Source organism: Enoplosus armatus, chromosome 5 (assembly GCF_043641665.1).
Source record: "Enoplosus armatus isolate fEnoArm2 chromosome 5, fEnoArm2.hap1, whole genome shotgun sequence".
Lineage (NCBI taxonomy): Eukaryota > Metazoa > Chordata > Actinopteri > Centrarchiformes > Enoplosidae > Enoplosus > Enoplosus armatus.
This window is the reverse complement of record NC_092184.1, coordinates 27,047,111-27,069,847: the sequence shown is the minus strand read 5'-3', so window position 1 is coordinate 27,069,847 and position 22,737 is coordinate 27,047,111. Positions and strand designations below refer to the sequence as shown.

General features: G+C 45.6%; 1 protein-coding gene across 3 annotated transcripts; it reads right to left on the bottom strand.

Moving 5' to 3' along the window:
- Window positions 1-203: 203 nt before the first annotated feature.
- On the bottom strand, window positions 204-21,992 carry abcc5 (ATP-binding cassette, sub-family C (CFTR/MRP), member 5). Of its 3 annotated transcripts, none has more exons than XM_070906085.1 (29): window positions 21,915-21,992; window positions 20,443-20,552; window positions 19,590-19,745; window positions 18,371-18,515; window positions 17,972-18,205; window positions 15,478-15,651; window positions 14,696-14,843; window positions 14,446-14,594; window positions 13,867-13,974; window positions 13,444-13,601; window positions 12,695-12,887; window positions 12,518-12,589; window positions 12,280-12,404; window positions 12,074-12,146; window positions 9,334-9,537; window positions 9,109-9,252; window positions 8,788-8,881; window positions 8,060-8,229; window positions 7,704-7,850; window positions 4,843-4,972; window positions 4,455-4,737; window positions 4,167-4,353; window positions 3,998-4,087; window positions 3,062-3,251; window positions 2,774-2,933; window positions 2,578-2,656; window positions 1,641-1,754; window positions 1,392-1,556; window positions 204-305 (listed from the first exon to the last, which is right to left on the bottom strand). In XM_070906085.1, the coding sequence occupies exons 1-29, from the start codon at window positions 21,990-21,992 to the stop codon at window positions 204-206; spliced, it is 4,182 nt and encodes a 1,393-aa protein (XP_070762186.1). The 3 variants fall into 3 exon arrangements, with proteins under 3 accessions (XP_070762186.1, XP_070762185.1, XP_070762187.1); XM_070906084.1 differs by having other exon boundaries at window positions 20,443-20,556; window positions 21,916-21,992; XM_070906086.1 differs by lacking the exons at window positions 2,578-2,656; window positions 3,998-4,087; window positions 4,167-4,353; ... (19 more) ...; window positions 20,443-20,552; window positions 21,915-21,992 and having other exon boundaries at window positions 1,641-1,745; window positions 2,779-2,933; window positions 3,062-3,158.
- Between the last annotated feature and the right edge of the window lie 745 nt (window positions 21,993-22,737).

The window sequence follows — 22,737 nt, the reverse complement described above, 5'->3', positions numbered from 1 at the left end:
ACTCTGTGTCAAGGCTTCATCTATAACACAGAGTACACATATACACAGAGTACACAGAGTACACAGAATACAGTACAGTGCAGGATCAGGATCAGGTCTGATGATCACAGTCAAACCTCTGATGCAGATCTTTGTTGTTTCGTTAAATAAACATTTACAGAAACTAGACTTCCTGTAACTCAGTTTTTCCTTCATCGTCCTCCTCATCCTCGGACAGAGATCTTGTTTTCCACGGCGGCCAGCATGGAGCTCAGCCGAGAGTTCTCATTGGCCAGCAGCTTGGACGGCTCATCAAACTCTGCCACCTGAACCAGTCAAATCAAAGGAAGCTTCATGCACAGTCACATTTCATTTTCAGCCACAAACAATTTATGAGTTTGATTTTGGTCCAAATTTTAATTAAATGGGCACAAATGTAATATTCCAGTTGAAATAAAAGGCGATTTATTTATTTCACTTTCACAGACATTTCTACGTTTGTATCTGTGTTCAGTCCTCATGTTACGGTGTCACAAGCTCGGAGTATTAAACTAGAGTGACCACCAAATTCTAATCAGTTCATCTTTGAGTCCAAGTGGATGTTTGTGCCAAATTTAAAGAAATTCCCTCAAGGCGTTCCTGAGATATTGTGTTCACGATAATGGGACAGACGGACAACCTGAAAACATAACGCCTTCATCCTCAGCCATTGCCGGTGTGGAGGCATAAACAAAAATGGGAAAGGGAGGGAACCCTGAGTCTACAAGAGGAGGAATTAATGTGAGCTACAACGGAAAACGTCATGTTTGAGTTTTGTTGGAAAAACCTCATCAGGTTCTTCAGCTGCTAAAGACAGACCGAGTGACTGAACTTCTTCTGACAAACTAAGTGACCAAGGTTGTCCTTCTTTTCACAATTAGTACTGAACTCTTTGGATTAAACCCAAACGTTAAAGGTGTAAAACTAATGATGAAGAATATAAAATATCTTTGTACGCAGATGATGTGTGATTATATAACTCAGATGTACATAATCAAATTCAATCTGATGAACTGTACAAAGATGAATGGAGTTAATTCAGGCTACAAGTTAAATGTATGACTGAAGCAGATGTTATAAGTGGACTTGGTCCGCATCAAATCCTCTTGAGAAAGTTACTATCCACCTTCCCTAAATTATCTTTTCAAAGTCAGTTACAATAAAAACATGTTCCACATGACCTTTAATAGAAAGTGTATGTACTATAAATATGAACACCTTTCACCCGTAAAGGTGATCAGAACGAGACTAAAACTAACAACAACCAAATACACGCAGGTTTACAACCTGTTTCAAATGTCTGCATGAGGGGAGTTACACTCCTCATTTTCAAAACTAAGTCTATAATCACCCCAGCTAGTGTGGTACAGTACCTGTCCCTGGTTGAGCACCATGATGCGGTCTGAGGCGAGGACCGTGTGGAGGCGGTGAGCGATGGTCAGGGTGGTGCAGTCCTGGAACGAACTCCTGATGGTCTCCTGGATCAGAGTGTCTGTCTCCGCATCCATGGCTGCTGTCGCCTCATCAAGGATCAGGACCTGAGACCAGAACGCAGGGGGGGAGGGGTCAAAGGATTTCGTGTCTGTTTCTCTGACCAGTCTGTCTGACTGTCTGTCTCTCACCTTGCACTGTCTCAGCAGAGCTCTGGCAACACACAGCAGCTGTCTCTCTCCCACTGAGAAGTTTTCTCCATTCTCCACCACCTCTGACTCCAACTTCAGGGGCAGCTGGGACACCTGGCAAACCGACAGGAAGTCAGTCAGCAGGTCGACAGGTGTGTGTGTTCATTTATTTTTCATCTATGTCCCTGCTTAGATGTCATCCTTGCTTCTTATTATTCTTCTCTGGTTCACGTTTTTGTCAGAAAACCCATCTCCAGTACAGTCGCTGAAAATACATAAAAATCTGTGGCTCGATCAGAAAAACAAATCATGAAAAAGAGATGATGTTTCTCATGTTGAGAACTCCTCCAGTCCTCCTTGAAGTTTTTTCACCTTCAAACATTATTTGAACTTTCAATGAAACACAAGATCTTGTTCTTTATTGGTGTAAAACTTAAAACATTTTGATATCTTTAAAAAGTTTTTAAATTGCTATTGAATTTAATGGTGTTTTCCTGCAGACACATTGGTCTCTATTGCTGTTGGCACAAGAGCATTTTAAATTCCTCTCACTGTACAAACTCAAATTATTCATCACATTCTTCAAATCCTCCTTTGTAGGAATCCTCTGTTTATAGTTTTGACATATGATGACATATGTTCATTGTATAGTTATTGCACAGACAGTCGGACAACCTGAACACACAACGCTATCACCGGCATATACATCTGTAGGTGATATAATGATGAAGTTATGGGGCTTCAAAGATGAGCCGGTTTGATGAGCCGGTCTCTTAACTCAGAAATCTTTTTTTTTCATGAATTGTGCAAAAAACAGACGGCAGATCACTTTTCTATTCCATATTTGTGGTGCATTTCTGTAGGTGAAAAGATCGAGTGACAACACAAGAAGCAGCTTTACTATCTACTGTCAGGTTTGCAGATTGTTTGTACTCACACACTCCTTCATGTGGCTTCTCTCCAGAGCATCCCAGATCTGCTCCTTGCTGTACTGACTAAAGGGGTCCAGATTGGACCTGGAAACACACAGACAGCAGCTCTCAAGTTGTGCATGTGCTGTCAAACATTTTCATGTAGTTTCCAACTTCTGAGGAGCTGGAAATATCAGATGGACTTGTCTCAGGTGTTCCTACCTGACTGTCCCACTGAACAGCACCGGGTCCTGGGGGATGATTGACAGCTTGCTGCGGAGGTCGGCCAGTCCGATGTCACTGATGTCGATGCCGTCGATCAGGATGGAGCCTCCACAGTGCTCCACCAGCCTGAACAGAACCACGCCCAGAGACGACTTCCCTGCACACAGACAAACAGGGAGGCAGGCAGACAGACAGACAGGGAGGCAGACAGATGGGATTACCACAGGTCTCAGAGTCTTCATCAGTCAAACCCATGACCTGAGGAGACCCAGAACCCTGTCCTACCTGATCCAGTCCTGCCGACAATGCCGACCTTCTCTTTGGGCCGGATAGTGCAGGAGATCTTGTTGAGAACCAGAGGGAGGTTCTCCTGGTACCTCATGTCCACCTCCCTGAGCACCAGCTCCCCCTGCTGGGGCCAGTCAGCTGGAGGGGCGTGACCTTTTAGCCGGGCCGGGGCCTCCTGGGACAGAGACTGAGACACGGACAGCATCATGATTTATCTGGTCTGGGATAGATATGATGAAAGTATTACTAAACGGTTGAGCAGCTGATCCTGAAGTTAAGCCTATTTATTAATAGTTATTACTTTATGGTTCATAGACGAGAATAACAAAAAGGAAAATGTCCAACAAGAGCCTGGTGTGAAGGCTGAAACATGCTTTTCCGTGCTGCCTGTTTACTTTATACTTTTTTTTTGTTTTAAAATCAGGAAGTTGGATTAACCAATTAGCTTGTTTGATGTTCAAGGCCTCTATAAACCAGGGTCACCCATAAAACCCTTTTCTGCCTAAATGTGCAAATGTGTTTACTTGTATCTTCCAGTGTTAAAGAACTGCTATCTTAGAAGGCTACAGTTTTAACATTTCATTACATTAACAACTGTTCGATGTTAACATAGCAACTGTTAGCATATAACATTTAGCATTGTAGCATGTTAGCAAGTTAACAGATTCATGTTTAAAATATAACCTTTTATCAGGGAAGATTGGGTCATTAATTTGTGGCTGCTCCCTCTACTCTTCAGAAGAAGCTTATAACTGTGCCACTTATATGAGAACACCACCAGGGAGTGTTGGGTCAACACAGGACACGAAACTTAAATGCTTATGGATGTGGTTGCTAGAAAAATGTTCAAACTAAGCATCTGTATAGGTGAATGAAATGTGAGACCACTGAAAAACCAGTGTAACCAGCAAGAAAAGAGCCTGTTCCCAGTACCTGGATGTAGTCATGGATTCTCTCCACGGAGGTGAAGCGAGCTTCTGTATCAGAGGCCAAACGCACTGTGAACTGGAACAACCCTGTTAACTGGAAGAGGGACATCCAGTTTCATGTCACAGTGTTTGGGACAAAAGCTAAACAACACAGGAAGGTGCATGTACGTTACCTGGACAGCGTAGGAGATGGCGAGGCCGGCGTAGGCAGGAAGGATCTGCCCGTGCATCAGGACCATCATCAGGGCAGTGATGCTGATCAGAGCCACACTTATGACGTCCAGACGCACCGCCAGCCAGCGCATCGCACAGCTGAACAGGTAGAACGGAGCCTGGTTCTGGTCCAGCAGAAGCTGGTAACTGAAAACAAAAACACGCTCAGAATAGGCATAGGGGTCACGTCCTGTATCATATCATGGCTTTCAGGGTATTTCCCCATTTTTCATGGTTCCAACCCTGACCGGTTGAGGAAATCGCTGCCCCGGCCATAGGCCTGCAGAGTAGCCAGGCCGTGGATGCTGGAGGTGATGTGGGACATGAAGGGTGACATCGTCACGTTGTCCAGGCGCTTCAGCTCCCGGATGAAGACCCTGGAGACACTGTGGAGCGCAGCAAACAGCAACACCAGGGGACCCACCGCTACCAGGAACCATGGGAAAACACAGCTGATGACGCTCAGACAAAAGAAGACCAGGATCATGTTCTGGATTAACATCTCAGTCTGGAAGGGCAGACGAGTGTCGACTGGAGGGAAAAACATAAGAAGTTATCAGAAAAGTTCCAAAAGGCTCCCTGACTCGGTCAGATACTGAGCAGCATCTGGGAGAGTGGTGTAGTCCGGTCCTTTACCTTCGTCCATGTCCCTGGAGAAGCGATTAAGTATTCGTGCTGTGGGTGTCGTGTCAAAGAACTTCATGGGGCAGCGGAGGATCTTGTGGAAGAGTTGGTCATGCAGCTTAGAGGAGGCGCGCAGAGTACCCTGCAGGACACAACCAGACCCAGATTCAAAACCAAAATCAGAGCCATATTGATCCTGAGCTTTTGATGCCATTACAGATCAGTATGAGAAAGTGAACACAAAACAAACATCCCTCCATTTTTCTTTTTTTCTTTGGGTGTGGAGGGCATTCTTGGGTAATTTTGGGTCACCTTTGCATGTTAACTGGTCTCTGCCCGCTGAGGTGAGCCCTTTTTGTTTTCAGTTACTGCCACTTGACTGTCAGCATGTTAGAAGAAAAGCTGAACACTGAAGTGAGCTGATGTGAGCTTTGTTCTGTCCTACTTCCACTCCAGCTTCAACTCACCTAAACCTAAAAAATAGCTAATGAAACAAAACAGGAAATGTGAATATTTACATTGCATTTACATAAAAAATGAATTGATCATGAATTGAGACAAAATGTAATCTCACATTCCCTCAGAGTGCATGTGTGACTATTTCATTTGCTGCTATATGTGTGATTTTAACATCAGCATTTTAAACCTGAATGGAGCCAGGGCTGATTTTAAGAGAGCTGCTCTTTTTAAACTAATGGAGTTAAAGAAAGTGGACGTGATGTTTTTACAGGAAACCCACAGCACCAAAGACAATGAGAGTGACTGGAGGAGGGCTTTTAATGGGGGTGTCATTTTAAGCCACAAGTCCAGCTGCAGTGGAGGAGTGGGGATTTTATTTGCCAGAAGTTTTTTACCCGTTTCCTACGAAGTGGAAGAAATTATTCCAGGTGTTTTATTGAAAGTTAAAGCTCTTTTTGAAAAGGTAAAGTTAGTGTTTTTAAATGTCTACGCGCCCACCAATGGGGTGGACAGGGTGGCATTTTTAAACATTTTATCTGATACCGTTAGAGCTTGTAGCAATGATGATTTTCTGTTTTTAGGGGGTGATTTTAATTGCACAGAAAGTCCGAACCTGGACAGGAATCATCCTGAGCCTCATCCTGCCTCGTCCTGCAGGATCAGGCAGCTCATTGAGACGCATGAGCTGTCTGATGTGTGGAGGGGTTTTAACAGGAATAACAGGCAGTACACCTGGAGTCACTCAAGAGGAAATGTTTTATCTCTGGCCAGACTGGACCGCCTCTATTGTTTTAATCACCATGTGAACATCTTTAAGAGAAGTCACATTCAGCCTGTGGGCTTTTCTGATCACTGTCTTGTCTCCTGCTCTGTTTTTATAAAAAATGTTCATTTAAATAGCGCCTATTGGCATTTTAACACGGCTCTTTTAAATGACCAGGTTTTTAAAACTGCTTTTAAATTGTTTTGGTGTTCCCACAGAGAGAGCAAACCTGCTTTTAGCTGTATTCAGCAGTGGTGGGATTTTGGCAAAGTGCAAATTAAACAACTTTGCCAGCAGTTCACTCGCAATGTCACTAAAGACATAACCCGGTCTATGAAGGATCTGGAGACGGAGGTAGTAGCACTGCAGACTTTAGCAGAGTCTACAGGAGATTGAGGGCTTTTAGACTCCCTCAAGTCCAAAAAATCGGCCATAGCCAGCATGCTGGGCGTTACGGCACAGGGAGCTCTGGTCAGGTCTCGTTTCCTGAACATCTCACAGATGGACGCCCCCTCTCAGTTCTTCTTTGGGTTGGAGCAGAAAAATGGACAAAGGAAGATCATTCATGCTTTACGATCGGGTAACGGCTCGGAGATCTCAGACTCATCTGAGATCAGGAAGTTTGCTGCCGGTTTCTACAGAGACCTCTTTAAGAGTGAATGGTCACATAATCCAGATGTGTCCAGATCCAGCAGTTTCCTCAATGGTCTCCCTCAGGTGAGTCCAGAAGCAAACCGTCACCTGGAGGCAGACATAACTTTGCAGGAGCTCTTCACAGCCATGTCGAATTTGCAGAGCGGCAGAGCTCCGGGGATGGACGGCCTTCCTGTGGACTTCTATAAGTCCTTTTGGTCTGAAATAGGAGAAGACCTGCTCTCCAGAGAGGGAGACTACCTCTGAGCTGCAGGAGGGCCGTCATCACTCTGCTGCCCAAGAAGGGAGACCTACAAGACCTTAAGAACTGGAGGCCAGTCTCTCTGCTGTGCACGGATTATAAAATCCTGTCCAAAGCTCTGGCCTTGAGGATGAGAGAGGTGATGGCGTCCATCATGCACCCTGACCAGACTTACTGTGTGCCCGGCAGGCTCATAAGTGACAATGTCACTTTAATTCGAGATGTTTTGGAACTCTCCAGTTCATTGGCTATAGACACCGGTCTTATTTCCATAGACCAGGAAAAGGCTTTTGACCGGGTTGAACACCAGTACTTATGGCAGACTTTGGCTGCCTTTGGGTTCAACCCAGGCTTTATAGCCAAGATACGGGTTCTCTATAGTGACATTTTGAGCGTCCTGAAAATAAATGGTGGCCTGAGTGCTCCTTTTAACATCCAGAGGGGGGTGAGACAGGGATGCTCTCTCTCTGGCATGCTGTATTCTGTAGCCTCCTCTGCTTCACAAACTGAGAGATGATCTTAGTGGTGTGTGTTTCCCTCATTGTAATGTGCCTTTTAAGTTGTCTGCGTATGCTGATGACCTTATTGTGCTGGTCAATACACAAAGAGATGTGGACATTTTAGCAGACGCTGTCAACAAGTTTGGTTTTATCTCATCTGCAAAGGTAAACTGGGGGAAGAGCGAGGCTGTGATGGTGGGGGAGGGGCTGGGGGATCAGCTCAGGCTCCCTGGTGCTTTATCTTATCTTATCTCACCTTGACGAAGGCTATGCCTCTGATGAGCTTGAGGAGCAACATGACTCCCATGGAGGAGGCGTAGACGGCGGCGTAGTGTTGCATCATGGGATTATCTTTCATGCTGACGCTCACAGCTGAGCTGTTGCCCTGGGTTACCGTGGTGTTCTGGAAAAAACAGGAACAGAAGAGACATGAGAGGAGTCAGGAGGAGGAGGAGATGATGAAGAAGAGGAGGTGATGATAAGGAGGAGGAGGTGAGAAGGAGGTGATGAGGAAGACGAGATGAGGAGGAGGTGATAATGATGATGAGGATGTGACAACGAGGAGGAGGAAGTGATGATGATGATGATGATAATGAGGAGGAGGTGTCTCACCCCGCTGCCCTGGTTGATCCAGTAGCTGAGCCACCACTGGCAGAAGGCGGAGCTCCCCACGTTGAGAACAAACAGAGCCAGGATCAGCAGACAGGGGGCGGAGCCACCACAGGCCGCCATGTAGAGCCGGAACACAGGCCAGGCCACACCCCCGCACTGCTGCTCCTCCCCTTTAATGTCACATGACCAAACACAGTGAGGATAAAAATATTCTAAAAAAACTACTTTACAGCACCTTTGTGACGATGAAGGTCAGACACTGGTGTTACAACAGACCTGGTCCTTCTCTGTGCACAACTCTGAACAACACAAATCAAAACCATGAAGTAAACGGACTTCTGTGGGCGATTATTATTATCACTCAATATGCTGATGACACTACCTTCAATTAATATAATATTATTTCTACAGCCTGCCATGTTTGAATAAGTGCGAACTGTTACAGTCTGTGGTACATCGGTCACATTCAGAGATTATCATCATCAAGAATGAAGATGAACGACGCTCTGCAAACTTTACTTCTTATATTTAAGTGTATGGAAAATGTACTGTTGGGTTTCAAATTCAATTAAAATAACAGATTTAATCAATTTCATTACAATATCAACAAAATACAATGTCCTCAAATGTAAATATGCAAATTAAAAAACTTAATTTTTATTACTGAATAATAGAATCAAGTAGAATTGAATAGAATGAATTAGAAGGGTAGAGGCGTTTAGTTTTACCATTATCCTTGGTGACCGTAGCGTTCTTCTTCACTGATCCTGGTTTAATGTCTGCTGGCTTCCTCTGAGAACCACCATTCTTCCTGCTGGGAACCTGAAACATTACATATCATATAAATATATATGATATATATCTGACAGGCAGGCAGGCAGGCAGGCAGACATACAGGCAGGCAGCAGGCAGGCAGACATGCAGGCAGGCAGGCAGGCAGCAGGCATGCAGGCAGGCAGGCAGGCAGGCAGCAGGCAGGCAGGCAGGAAGGCAGGCAGACATAGAGGCAGGCAGGCAGCAGGCAGGCAGACAGACAGACAGACAGGTACCTCTATGTAAGCAGTGTCTCCCAGCTGGAAGTGGTTGAACATGGCGGTGTAGTCTCTATTCAGTTTCATCAGATTGTCATGGTTACCCTGCTCTGCTATACTCCCCTCCCTCATCAGGATGACATCATCACAGTCCACCAGGTACTGCACACACAAACACACAGGTTATCTCCACGGCAGCCATTTGCAGTAAAGCATTCCTGTACCTGTAAGGAGGAGGTTCACCTGCAGCTGGTGGGTGATGAAGATGACTGTCTTGTGGCGAAGCTGCTTCCTAATGGCGTTGTGGAAGATGTGGTTGGCCACATGGGCGTCGAGGGCGCTGAGCGGGTCGTCCAGGATGTAAACATCCCGGTCACTGTAGAGGGCGCGGGCCAAGCTGATTCGCTGGCGCTGCCCACCACTCAGATTGGCACCACGCTCGCCAATCTGACGGGATGGAAATATGAACGTCTTCAGAAAGATGAAATTTGTTTGAGCTGTTGACACATTCATGTCCTCGATCAACAGTTTGTCAGTAATGCAGATAAAAATTTGATAAAAAAGTTTGTCAGTAATGCAGATAAAAATTCTAAATCTTGTTTTTGGAGGTTAAATCTGGAGTCAGGCGCTCTCTTCTGGTTTGGAAACATAACCACTGCTGCAAAGCTAATTCCACCCTAATTAGATTATGTCATACTGAAGATTTCGGGGTAGTCTGACCTAAGTGGTCAAAATGTTTTTAACCCCCAAACTACTGGGAAGGGGGTTCAGGTCTTCATGCCACTCTCAATAGATTTAATAATCCACCAGAAGGTACTGTTGACATAACCTTGTACAGAGACACAAGCCAGATACAATTCGCCCACTTTGGTTGAGTTTCAGTTGCATGTAGAAGACAGGGCTGTGTTTCATTTCTCTTTAAGAAATTGTCTATAATGAGGTCAGAGATCTTACTTATCTTTGGATCATCACAAGGTTTTGGTTAAATTAACTGTGAGCTCTTTTACACTGCAGGAATTTATCAAAACGAATGTAACATCTCTGGTTTTGTTTTTGCTGTTCTCCGAATACTTTGAGGGCGAGTTTGTGGAACTAAATTTGGGCTCTGCTCAGGATTTGATACTAAATCCAAGTTAGGTATTGGGGGTAGTGTTGTCGACAATGGTTGTTAAGCAGATGTGATGTCACATCACAACAAGGACAACTACAACAAACACAATAACAGTAACCATCACGATACTGCTGTGTCTGCATGGAGCAGGACAACCAATCCTTGGAGAATGTGTGATGGAAAAACCAGCATGTCCAGGCTTTATTAGTGTTTGTAGAGAGGAGGTCATTCAGAGCAAGCTGGAGTCAGATGTTAGAAACCAAAAGGAGGACCAAAAGATTTCTTTGGGTGTGGCAGAAATGGGGATACAACACACATACATCCATTTTCTGCCACCTATATGGGTAGGGTTTGTCATGGAAGCAGGATAAGCAAGGTAGCCCAGATGTCCTCCTCCCTTGCCACATCCTCCAAGTCTTCCTGGGGGATCCCAAGGTGTTCCAAGACTAGACAGATATATAATCTCTCCAGTGTGTTCTGGGGTCCCCTCCCAGTTGGATGGACTTCCAGAGGAAGCGTCAAGGAGGATCTTGATCACATGCGCAAACCACCTCAACTGACTTCTTTAAATGTAGAGGAGCAGTGGTTCTCCTCCAAGGTTGTTCAGGATGTCTTAGTTCCTCACCCTATTTCAAAGGGTAAGCCCACACACCCTGTGAAGGAAACATATTCTTTCAGTCAATACCCAAAGCTCATGACCATAGGTTAGAGTTCTAAAGACCAAAACATGCATCAACCAAAACATAGAGAGCTTCAGGGTCAGCTCTCTCTTCACCGCGACAGTCCGGTACAGCATTGACATCACTGCTGATTCTATACTAATCCACCTGTGAATCGCACACTCCATCTATGTGAACAAGACCTTCACTTGTCATTTGGCAGTGACCTACTCCCACCCCAAAGGCAAGTCCAGCCTACCATGGCCTAAGACTTGGAGGTACTGACCCTCATCCTTGCCACTTCAAACTCAGCTTCAAACCATCCCAGTGTTCACTGGAGGTCACGGTCTGAAGGAGCCAGCAGAACCACATCATCTGCAAAAAGCAGAGATACAATCCACAGGCCACCATACCGGACACGCTCCACATCTTGACTGCATCTTCAGATTCTGTTCATGAAAATCACAAACAGAATCAGTGACAAGGGACAGCCTTGGGCGAGCCCACATTCTCTTCCTGCTGAGAATGTGGACAGAGTTCTCACTCCAATTATACAAGGACCGAATGGCTTGTAGTAACAGCTCTGGTATCCTACACTCCTATAGTGCTCCCTACAAGATACTCCAGGTGGTCTCCAAAAAACAAGTACTGTTGCTCCTCTTGAATTTTAAGTTCAACAGTTGGCCTTTCCAGAATCCTGGCATAAGCTTTCCAAGGGAGGCTGAGTAGTGCCATACCCTGATAGTTGGAGCCTTCAGCCCCCTTTTTTAGCTACAAGTATCCCCATTCATTTCACAAGCAGTGTCCCCAACTTCATACCCAAACAGTCCAGGAAAAAATAAATAAAAATAAAGGATCACCATGCTGCATTGGAGCAAATGAAAAAACTACTAAGTGGTAAATGGGTTGGATGCTGTTTTGAGCCACCAGCCGACTTCTGAGATCACCAAACCGGTCCATGGATGTCTCTTTTCATTGGTCAGTACATTATCAACACCTCACCTCAATCTGAGCTCTGTAATTTTCATGGTACCTCCATCTTATTGTGCCTCTCCTCCCACCTTTGCACTGTGCAGGTGAGCAGGGCAAAGTACATTTTGTAAAAGAGTAACAAGTTGTAGCACTGATTGTGCTGGTGTGTAGGGTTGTGTACTTCTACCTCTACCTTTACCTAAATAGTGTATACTAAAGGACAAACAGGAAGTGATGTAACCTCTGTAAGGTCAGCATTGGGCAGCAAGGCAAGGTCTGGTCTGAGACAGCAGGCACTCAGCACGGTCCGGTACCTGCAGAGACAAACAGACAACCACAAGTCAGTCAATCTGTCCTGGTCTAGGGGCTGGACCACACCCCATACTTGAACGATAGAACAATAGTTCAAGGATGTCCACACTTGTCCTCCAGGTGTTTTTCTCTCACCTGTCCTCCTCGTACTCCTGTCCAAACAGGATGTTGTCTCTCAGCGTTGCATTCAGGATCCAGGCCTGCTGAGCCACGTAGGCCAGCCTTCCTCTAACAGCCACACTGCCCTCCAACATAGTCATCTACCCATAAACCAATCAATAATCAATTCTATTCATTCCACCAGCAGCAGTCATCATGTAGGAATTGAGTTTTTACAGGATGCTGTGGCATCAGTTATCAGAGGTAACTTCACCTGTCCTAAGATGGCGGAGATCAGGGATGTTTTTCCACTGCCAACACTACCACAGACACCGAGCAGCTTCCCCTGAACAGACAGACAGACAGGCAGACAGACAGACAGATACTAGTGGTGTATGATGTTCACTCTCACACAGGTGTTGCAGTATTTAGACCTGATTCCTGGACCTACCTGCTGGACACTGAGGTTGATGCCGTGCAGAGTGCTCTGAAGTCGCTGTGCAACAGGGGGGGCAGGCAGGAGAGGAGGACAGGCCTCCTCCTCCCCCTCTTCCTCCTCTGGACTCGAAGCTACATCTCCTACTCTCTGCAGGGAGCCGGTCACCTCCTCCTCCTCCTCCTGGAGAACCAGTCTATCTCTGCACCTGAAAGTCACCAAACAAACTACTTGATCTACCTCCTTGTGAGCTTTTAAAATAATTTTCCTCCAAAAGAACCAGAATCTGTATTAAACACACAATAAACACAAATGTTGGACACTTTGGCTAATGTTTAAAAACTATAATGTTAATTCTTTATTTAGCATTTTGATGTTCAATCTGTTGTTGCAGTTCAGTTTCAAACACTGTTCAGTTTTCTGAATTGTTTCTCCTCTGTCACAATGCTCTGAATGTACTGTAAATGAATGTCAGTTTTCATACTTAGTTAATACTGTATCTGAATATGGTCACTGGTTTACAGGCTGTAAAGTGTACATGTCCCCGGATCAAACCTGCTACTCAACTGTTCACTATCATCAAAGGCAAAAATGCTCAAATAAATCTAAAAAACTTGCGATGAAACAAAGGTTTCAATTTCTTGCAAAAGTTGACTTTGCAACTTAACATATGGGGGGGGGGGCAGGTTGGGCCAATCAGCCTTCAGACCAGTGAAGAATAAGAGGTCTCAACTGGGACACAGATGACGTAAATGTCAGTTTACTTGTGTCGATGTCTGTTGGTAGTTCGGACACATGGGCTGGGCTGAGCAAACTGTCCGCCCCCCTCCCACGCCAGACTGGCCCCACACATCTCCACAGCAACCTGAGGATCGCCAGGCAATGCACGGACGCTGTCGACCTCCGGCAATAGGAAGAGACTCTGAGAAGAGAGACAGAGAACCAGATCCAACCAGAGGACAAGCCCTTTAATTTCACTGGGTTTTGATTTTGGAAAATATTCATCCATCTGTTCATCCCTCCATCCAACAGCCAGGCAACGGCTGAACCCTTCAACCTCTCAACACCACAAACTGGACCAACGGAAGTATGCAGGTACCTTGTGTAAATAAGTAGAAAGTTAGGAGGTTACAATGTGGCAGGTAGGGATGTAACTAAGTAGGTAGGCATGTAGTTAGGAATCAGACCTTGAATCTCTCCATGGCCACTGAAGCCTCAGACAGAGACTTGATGGAGAACGGAGTGACCTTCAGGGCAAAGGTCATGGCATTAAACACCGTCACCACAGTGAAGGCCTACAGAGACAGACAGACGGTAAACTTAAAGACAAAGTAAATGCTAAGATATGTCAGACAGTTGGCTGCAGCCTGCAATAATGCTAACGGGTAAAGAGAAAGAACAGTAGCAAGGATAGCATGTTAGCGTTAACCTTGTGTAATGCAAAAAAAATATGAAGACAGATGTACAGCGAGGCTAGCCAGTTAGCTAGAATTTGTTATATTGTTGACGGGGATGAAAAGAGACTGTTTAATGTATTTATTTTGTTTAATTGATCAGAATCAGAATCAGAATCAGAAACTGTTTATTGCCAAGTAACATACATTACAAGGCATTTGCCGTGGTCTGATGGTGCTATTGTTTTGACAACAAACATGTAAAAATATAAAGGTAAAAAAATAAAAATAAAAGGCACAGTTAGCAATAAAGACACAAACATTGAAACTACACAGCACTGCTTACAGATTTCATTTTTTTTTGTTTGGTACCTGTGCTGCTGTCAGGTCATATCCTAGCAACATGTGGGTGGAGAATGTTGCCACGCTGGCAATGACAACAACTATAGGAGCCACGCCCACAGTGATGCTCTGGAAGTAACCTGTCAGTTCCAAGATCCTCCGCTCCTCGTCACGGATCCCTGAGAGAAAACACGACTCAAAAACACTGACCATATCACTGTTTATCTCTGTTACTATGGCGACAAGCCGACCAGGTGAATGTGTGCAGGTGAGTACGCACTGTGGATGTCCTTGGCAAAGGCTTTGACCCAGGCGTACATCTTGATGAACTTGATATAGTTGAGGATTTCGTTCATCTTCTGCACTCGTCTGTCTGTGATGGCCACGCCCTTCCTCCTGAAGTACGCCGTCAGTCTGGAGCTGAACATCTGATCAGAGAATAATGATCAATAAACCTGATCAGGTGGGACGATCCCTTTCAGCAGGTAGATCGTTTAATCACAGACGTGTAGAAAGAGACGCTGTAAACATTTTGTATCCGGCTCCATACCAGACTCCCTTTAAAAAATAACAACAATCTCAGATGTTACAGACCTCTCCACTGTGGGCAGAATGTGACTCTATATGTATACTATACATTTAATGCCAACAACAAGTATATAACATATCATAAAAAACTCATTACAGGTGGTACAGGTGCAACACAGCTTGCAATATACAGTAGTTCACTATGATTAGCTGTGGGCAACAACTAAAGCCCTGTTTTTTAAGTCAATATTTGTTTCCATTTAGTCACATTGTCCATTACAGCAGCTGAATCAGCTGTTAGCAGCTCCTGTCTGCAGCGTCCTCATGGATGGACAGACAACTATCACTGATCACTGTGATAGTGAAGGAAACTTAAAAACAGGAGGATTCTCAGGCAGGTTCTGCAGTCTTGGATTTCTGGAGGTTTATTCTGGATGGACATCAGAGATGATGATCTCCTGAATGATCCATGTGTGTTCAGATCTGACTGAGTTATGACTCTGAGAAGGAGAAGGAGCACAGTCAGTTACTGACCATGGTGGGGTAGAAGAGAATGAAGACAGCTGATCCCAGCAGAGACGTTGGTCCCAGTATAAACAGGTTGTAGGCAACACCGAGCACGGCCACCAGGGGGCCTCCTGCCAACAGACTGCCCACTGCTGCTGCCTCAAACATCCTCTGCCCATCACTGGAACACATGTTCACCAACTGAGAGACAGACGAGAGAGAGAGAGACAGATAGGGAGAGGGAGAGAGAGACAGACAGGGGGAAAGAGAGAGAGACAGACAGGGAGAGGGAAAGAGAGAGAGACAGGGAGAGAGACAGACAAGGAGAGGGAGAGAGAGACAGGGAGAGAGACAGACAGGGAGAGGGAGAAAGAGACAGACAGGGAGAGAGAGAGAGAGACAGACAGGGGGAGAGAGTGTGACAGACAGGGATAGGTAGAGAGTGACAGGGAGAGAGAGACAGGGAGAGAGACAGACAGGGAGAGGGAGAAAGAGACAGACAGGGAGAGAGAGAGAGAGACAGACAGGGGGAGAGAGTGTGACAGACAGGGATAGGTAGAGAGTGACAGGGAGAGAGAGACAGGGAGAGAGACAGACAAGGAGAGGGAGAGAGAGACAGGGAGAGAGACAGACAGGGAGAGAGAGAGACAGGGAGAAGGAGAGAGAGACAGACAGGGAGAGAGAGAGAGAGAGACAGACAGGGGGAGAGAGTGTGACAGACAGGGATAGGTAGAGAGTGACAGGGAGAGAGAGACAGGGAGAGAGACAGACAGGGAGAGGGAGAGAGAGAAACAGATAGGGAGAGGGAGAGAGAGACAGACAGGGAGAGGGAGAGAGAGAGACAGACAGAGAGACAGACAGACAGGGAGAGAGACAGACAGGGAGAAGGAGAGAGAGACAGACAGGGAGAGGGAGAGACAGACAGACAGGGAGAGAGACAGACAGGGAGAGAGAGAGACAGGGAGAAGGAGAGAGAGACAGACAGGGAGAGAGACAGACAGGGAGAGGGAGAGACAGACAGACAGAGAGAGAGACAGACAGGGAGAGAGACAGACAGGGAGAGAGAGAGACAGACAGACAGACAGGGAGAGAGAGACAGACAGGGAGAGAGACAGACAGACAGGGAGCGAGACAGACAGACAGACAGACAGACAGACAGGGAGAGGGAGAGAGAGACAGACAGACAGGGAGAGACAGACAGACAGGGAGAGAGAGAGACAGACAGGGAGAGAGTGAGACAGACAGGGAGAGGGAGAGAGAGACAGACAGGGAGAGAGTTATACTACTACTGTAGATCACTTCCCGGACATCTGGGATCGAGGTCTCATCACGCCGAGCTTTAAAAACAGGAATAAATGTAACCCTGATGATTACAGAGGCATCTGTGGGGAAGATTTTCTGTAGCATCTGATACCAAATCATCGCTCATCAGACCACATTTACACCGTAGTAGATAAATATGTTTATCTAAATAAAAACTAAATATTTGTATGTTTCATTGATTTCAAAAAAACATTTGATTCAATTTGGCACATTGTTTTATTTTACAAACTACTTCTGAGTGGTGTAGGGCGTAAAACATACGACTTAATAAAATCCTTCAAGATTGGACACAATAGAACAACATTTATTACTCAAGAACGTGGTGTGAGACAGGGCTGCTGTTCATCACCTGCCCTGTTCAACATCTACATTAATGAACTGGCCACCATCTTGGAACAGTCCTCAGCACCTGGTCCCACACTTCATGACTCACAGATCAAACTCCTGCTTTACGCAGATGATTTAATCCTGTTAAATAAAAGATGGACTTCAGCAGAGTTTGAACATACTTGAATGTTACCGTCAGACCAGGGCCCCGGCAATAAACATAAAAAAGAGCAAATCAATGATATTTCAAAAAAGATCCAGATGTCTGAGAAACAAGTATCAATAGAAAACTGTTTGGAATACAATTATTTACGCCTGAAAAGTTCCACCGGAAGTTTCAATCCAGCAGTCAGTGAAGTGAGGGAGAGACACACAGGACATTTTATACAATCAAAAGACAAATTCACTTTCAGATTCCAGCTTTAATTTGGCTCAAAGTTCTTCAGTCAATGATAGAACCCATTCTGCTCAATGGAAGCGAAGACTGACAAACCTAAACTTTGACCAGTGGCAAAGAATCCTGCAGGTGCAGGACAACAACTAACACTGCCTGCAGCTGAATGAGCCGCTTTACATTCTTATTGAAAATCCAAAAACCATCAATTAAATATTGGCTTCATCTAAAACAAAGTGACCCCCACTCCTACCACCACAGAGCCCTGCAGTGCCAAGAGACGTGCAAAGACAAAAACCACCTCACTCAGCTGGTCCTGACGCTCTGGTCCCAAACCAGTTCAAGCAGGGTTCTGCCTAAAGATCAGTCTGAGACCAGAACTATCAGAGTTAACCAAATTATAAAACTAACAAATAAAACTACAAAATCACACAAAGTAAAATGCAAAGTTAAAAAAGACAGTAAACTGTGGCGAACCTGTCCCATGGACTTGTCCCGGATGCTACGGACCTTCAGGATCTTGTGGAAGGCCAGACTGAGAATGGCTCCTCTCAGTCTGGATCCTGTCCTGTAGTTCAGGGCCCAGGTCAGAGCCAGAGACCAGGATCGAACAAGCTCCGTGGTCAGAAGACCCAGCACCAGCAGCAGCCCGTAGCCCAGGTCTGACGCCTCCTGCTGGGTGTACTCCAGCAGACCCCTCACCACAAACGCCTGGAGGGGGGGGGCATCACTGGTTATACTGGTCATACTGGTCTTATCGATCATACTGGTCTGGTTGGTTATACTGGTCTGACTGGCTTAAGTGGTACTGGTCTTACTGGTCTGACTAATCATATTGGTCTTACTGGTTATACTGGTCTACTGGTCCTGACTCACCGGACCACTGAATCCTGCCAGCTGTGTGATGGTGAGACAGAGGATGGAGAGGAGGAGACGAGTCCGGCAGAAAGACCAAACCACTGAACACAAAGACGCATCGCTGCCCTTTGACCTCTGCTCGTCCTCCCACAGAGACGCCAACCTGAGGACACACAAACACACACACAGTCAGAGTCTGCGCAGCAGTGATGGGGGGTGGAGCCGCGAGGTCGAGGTCCCGCCCACACAACAGCCTGACCCAATCGCGAGCATCGTCAATCTCAGCTGTCAACCTTGACGTTTCCCTCTGTTTTTGTAGCAAAAACGAATTAATCAAATAACAAATTAAAACCGAACTGATCAGAAACACGAACACAAACTCCTAAAAACACCTGTCTCTCTCTCTCTCTCTTTGTGACCACCTGTCTCTCTCTCTCTCTCTTTGTGTCCACCTGTCTCTCTCTCTTTGCGTTCGCCTGTCTCTCTCTCTCTCCGTGTTCACCTGTCTCTCTCTCTTCGTGTTCACCTGTCTCTCTCTCTCTTTGCGTTCGCCTGTCTCTCTCTCTCTTCGTGTTCGCCTGTCTCTCTCTCTTCGTTTCACCTGTCTCTCTCTCTCTTTGCGTTCGCCTGTCTCTCTCTCCGTGTTCACCTGTCTCTCTCTCTTCGTGTTCACCTGTCTCTCTCTCTCTTTGCATTCGCCTGTCTCCCTCTCTCTTCGTGTTCGCCTGTCTCTCTCTCTTCGTGTTCGCCTGTCTCTATCTTTCTCGTGTTCACCTGTCTCTCTCTCTTTGCGTTCGCCTGTCTCTATCTTTCTCGTGTTCACCTGTCTCTCTCTCTCTTTGCGTTCACCTGTCTCCCTCTCTCTTCGTGTTCACCTGTCTCTCTCTCTCTCTTTGTGTTCGCCTGTCTCTCTCTCTCTTTGTGTTTGCCTGTCTCTCTCTCTCTTTGCGTTCGCCTGTCTCTATCTCTCGTGTTCACCTGTCTCTCTCTCTCTTTGTGTTCGCCTGTCTCTCTCTCTCTCTTTGTATTCACCTGTCTCTCTCTCTCTTCGTGTTCACCTGCCTCTCTCTCTCTTTGTGTTCGCCTGTCTCTCTCTCTTTGTGTTCGCCTGTCTCTCTCTCTTTGCGTTCGCCTGTCTCTATCTCTCTCGTGTTCACCTGTCTCTCTCTCTCTTTGCGTTCACCTGTCTCTCTTTGTGTTCACTTGATTAAACTGTTCATTCATTGGCTCCTCCCACCTTAGGCTGTTGGCATGGCAACCTTCCCGCTGTGACACGGGCCAGATGTCATCCAATAGGAGCTGTCCTTTCCTGCGGGCGTGTACGGCCAGAGGAGTCATCCAATGAAACGTCATGAAGGAGAAAAGACCAGCGCTGTCGACTGGATGATCACGCCTGAGGACACACACACACACACACACACCTTAAGACACACACACACACACCTGAAGACACACACACACACACCTGAAGACACACACACATACACACACACACACACACACACACACCTGAAGACACACACACACACACACACACACACACACACACACACACACACACACCTGAGGACACACACACACATACATCTGAAGACACACACACACACACACACACACACACACAAACACACACACCTGAGGACACACACACACACACACACAGCTGAAGACACACACACACACACACACACACACACACACACACACACACATAAACCTGAAGACACACACACCTGAAGACACACACACATACACACACACACACACACACACACACACACCTGAAGACACACACACACACACACACACACACCTGAGGACACACACACACATACATCTGAAGACACACACACACACACAAACACACACACCTGAGGACACACACACACACACACACACACACACAGCTGAAGACACACACACACACACACACGCACACACACACACACACACACACACCTGAAGACAAACACACACACACACACACACACATAAACCTGAAGACACACACACACACACCTGACGATGCGCACACACACACACACACACACACACACACAGAACACACGGCTCAGGTGTGTGTGTGTTACCTGTCCTTCTCTCCACCTGCTTTCTTCTGGTCTGTGTTTTTGGATCCGCCCTCCTCCAGCTCTTCACCATGGCAACCAGCTGATCTGTCCTCACGCAAACCCAATGCACCCTGACAACACACAAAGACAGACAGAGGGACAGAAAGACATGCAGAGAGACAGACAAACAGATAGAAAGATAGACAGGCAGACAGACAGACAGAGGGACAGAAAGACATGCAGAGAGACAGACAGACAGATAGAAAGATAGACAGACAGACAGACAGAGAAAGAGACAGACAGACAGAGAGAGAGAGAGACAGACAGACAGACAGACAGACAGACAGAGACAGACATTTTCAACTTTAATAAATGTTGTGCAGTAGAAGTACAAAGTAGCTTAGTTACTTTACAAATGTTGATACACTAAACATCTGTAAACGTTCAGCTGAAACGATAAATTAGTCGATTAATCAATTAGTCGATTGATTAAGTCAAAATTAATTGGCAACTATTTTGATAGTCATTTCCCGGTTCCAGATGTTCCAGATGTGAAAATTTGCAGCTTTTCCTTTGAATGATTTTACTTATTTTAATATCAATAATAATATTATACTAAATAATAATAGTACTCTTACTTTTAAGACTTTAAGTACATTTTCCTTTCCATTATACTTACATACTTTCACTGAAGTAACATTTTCATTGCTTGTGTATTTCTACTGTATTAGTACTCTGTTGTTGTACTCTGCAGGAAGCTTTGACGGATGAGATTGATTCTCATTAATATTCATGACCCTCACTCCTCCAATCAGCTTTCTTTATCAAGTTGACTGCTAACAGAGCCTGAAGCATCAACCCTGTTGCCGTGGATACCTGCAGGGTGATACACCTAGAGTTCTGATGGAGGTTAAACCAATCAGGGAGCAGCATTTATCTGTATCAGTTGTATAAGTGTGTGTGCGTATGTGTGTATGTGTTTCACAGCCTCCTCTCTGAGCATGTTCAGCTCCCCAGAGCAGATGAGCTGCTACTGAGCACGTGCAGAACTCACGTTTGCTGCCTCATGATGCTCACACACATCCCATCCATTCACACGGCCTCGGCCAATCAAAAGACTTGCAGCTCCCTGACCCTCGGCCAATCATATGGCTGGATTCCCCTCAGCGTCAGCTGGGAAACAGCAGGAGGCGGGGCTTCATTATGTAAACAAAGACGTGATGTATGTGAGGATGAAGGTTTTTATTTGCTCTTCTTGTGAAGCCTCGTCAGGTTTAATTAGTGACTCATCTGTTCATCATCTGACAGACCAATCACAGCTGGGGGGTGGGGCTAATCAGTTTCTGTAATCTTTGATCATCTGATCAGTTATCGAGATGAGACATGTCTCTAACAGCAGCTCCCATCTTTATTGAAAGACACATGAAGAGCAGCAGCAAATGGAAATACTCAAGTAAAGTACAAGTACCTGACGAATTGTACTACCTCCTCACCTGGACCTGGACCTGGACCTGAGGGCAGGACGGCTGCAGAGACGCCGTCTGGCTCCGTCCACCGTCATGTTCTCTCATCTTCTGTCAGACCACATGGAGCTGAGACCCTGACCCCCAACAGGAAGCTCCTGAGACTGGAGACAGACAGAGAGACAGGCAGGCAGACAGGTAGAGAGGCAGACAGAGAGACAGACACGCAGACAGACAGAGAGGCATACAGGTAGAGAGACAGACATGCAGACAGGTAGAGAGGCAGACAGAGAGACAGATATGCAGACAGCTAGAGACACAGACAGGCAAACAGACAGAGAGACATGTGCTTTTCTTGTAAAAGAAATATTAATGAATGTGTCATCATTTAAATATCAGTAAAGACACGATATCAAAGATCATAATCTAAGAGTAGAAGAAGAAATGATAAAATACTGTAATATTCAAATATACTGTAGTGATGAGACAGACAAACTATAATCAGATATAAAGATAAACTAAACACATAATCAATACCACCACATGACCAATCAGCACAAAGGACAGTGTGAGATACAACAGCAGTAAAACTACAGGAATACTTCTAAATACTCAAAAGAATACCATGAAGATTACCACAGATGGATTTTATGGAATATAATGAAAATAATTAATAATCATTTGACTTCAGGAGAGAGAGGTCGATCAATAAAACACACAACTACAATACTAATACATCAAGTTACAGGGATGTAGTATTTCACTACACGCTGTACATGTTAGATGACGTACTGTGAAGAGAACCAGAGTACATGAACTTGCAGTACTCCAAGAAGAAAATAATCATTTACTA

Coding starts and splice junctions, on each gene's coding strand:
- abcc5 (XM_070906084.1), bottom strand. CDS start 21,992: ATGAGAGAACATGACGGTGGACGGAGCCAGACGGCGTCTCTGCAGCCG. Junction 13,975..14,445: donor ATGACCTGACAGCAGCACAG/GTACCAAACAAA, acceptor CTGTCTCTGTAG/GCCTTCACTGTGGTGACGGT. Junction 3,252..3,997: donor GAATCCATGACTACATCCAG/GTACTGGGAACA, acceptor TCCGTGTCTCAG/TCTCTGTCCCAGGAGGCCCC.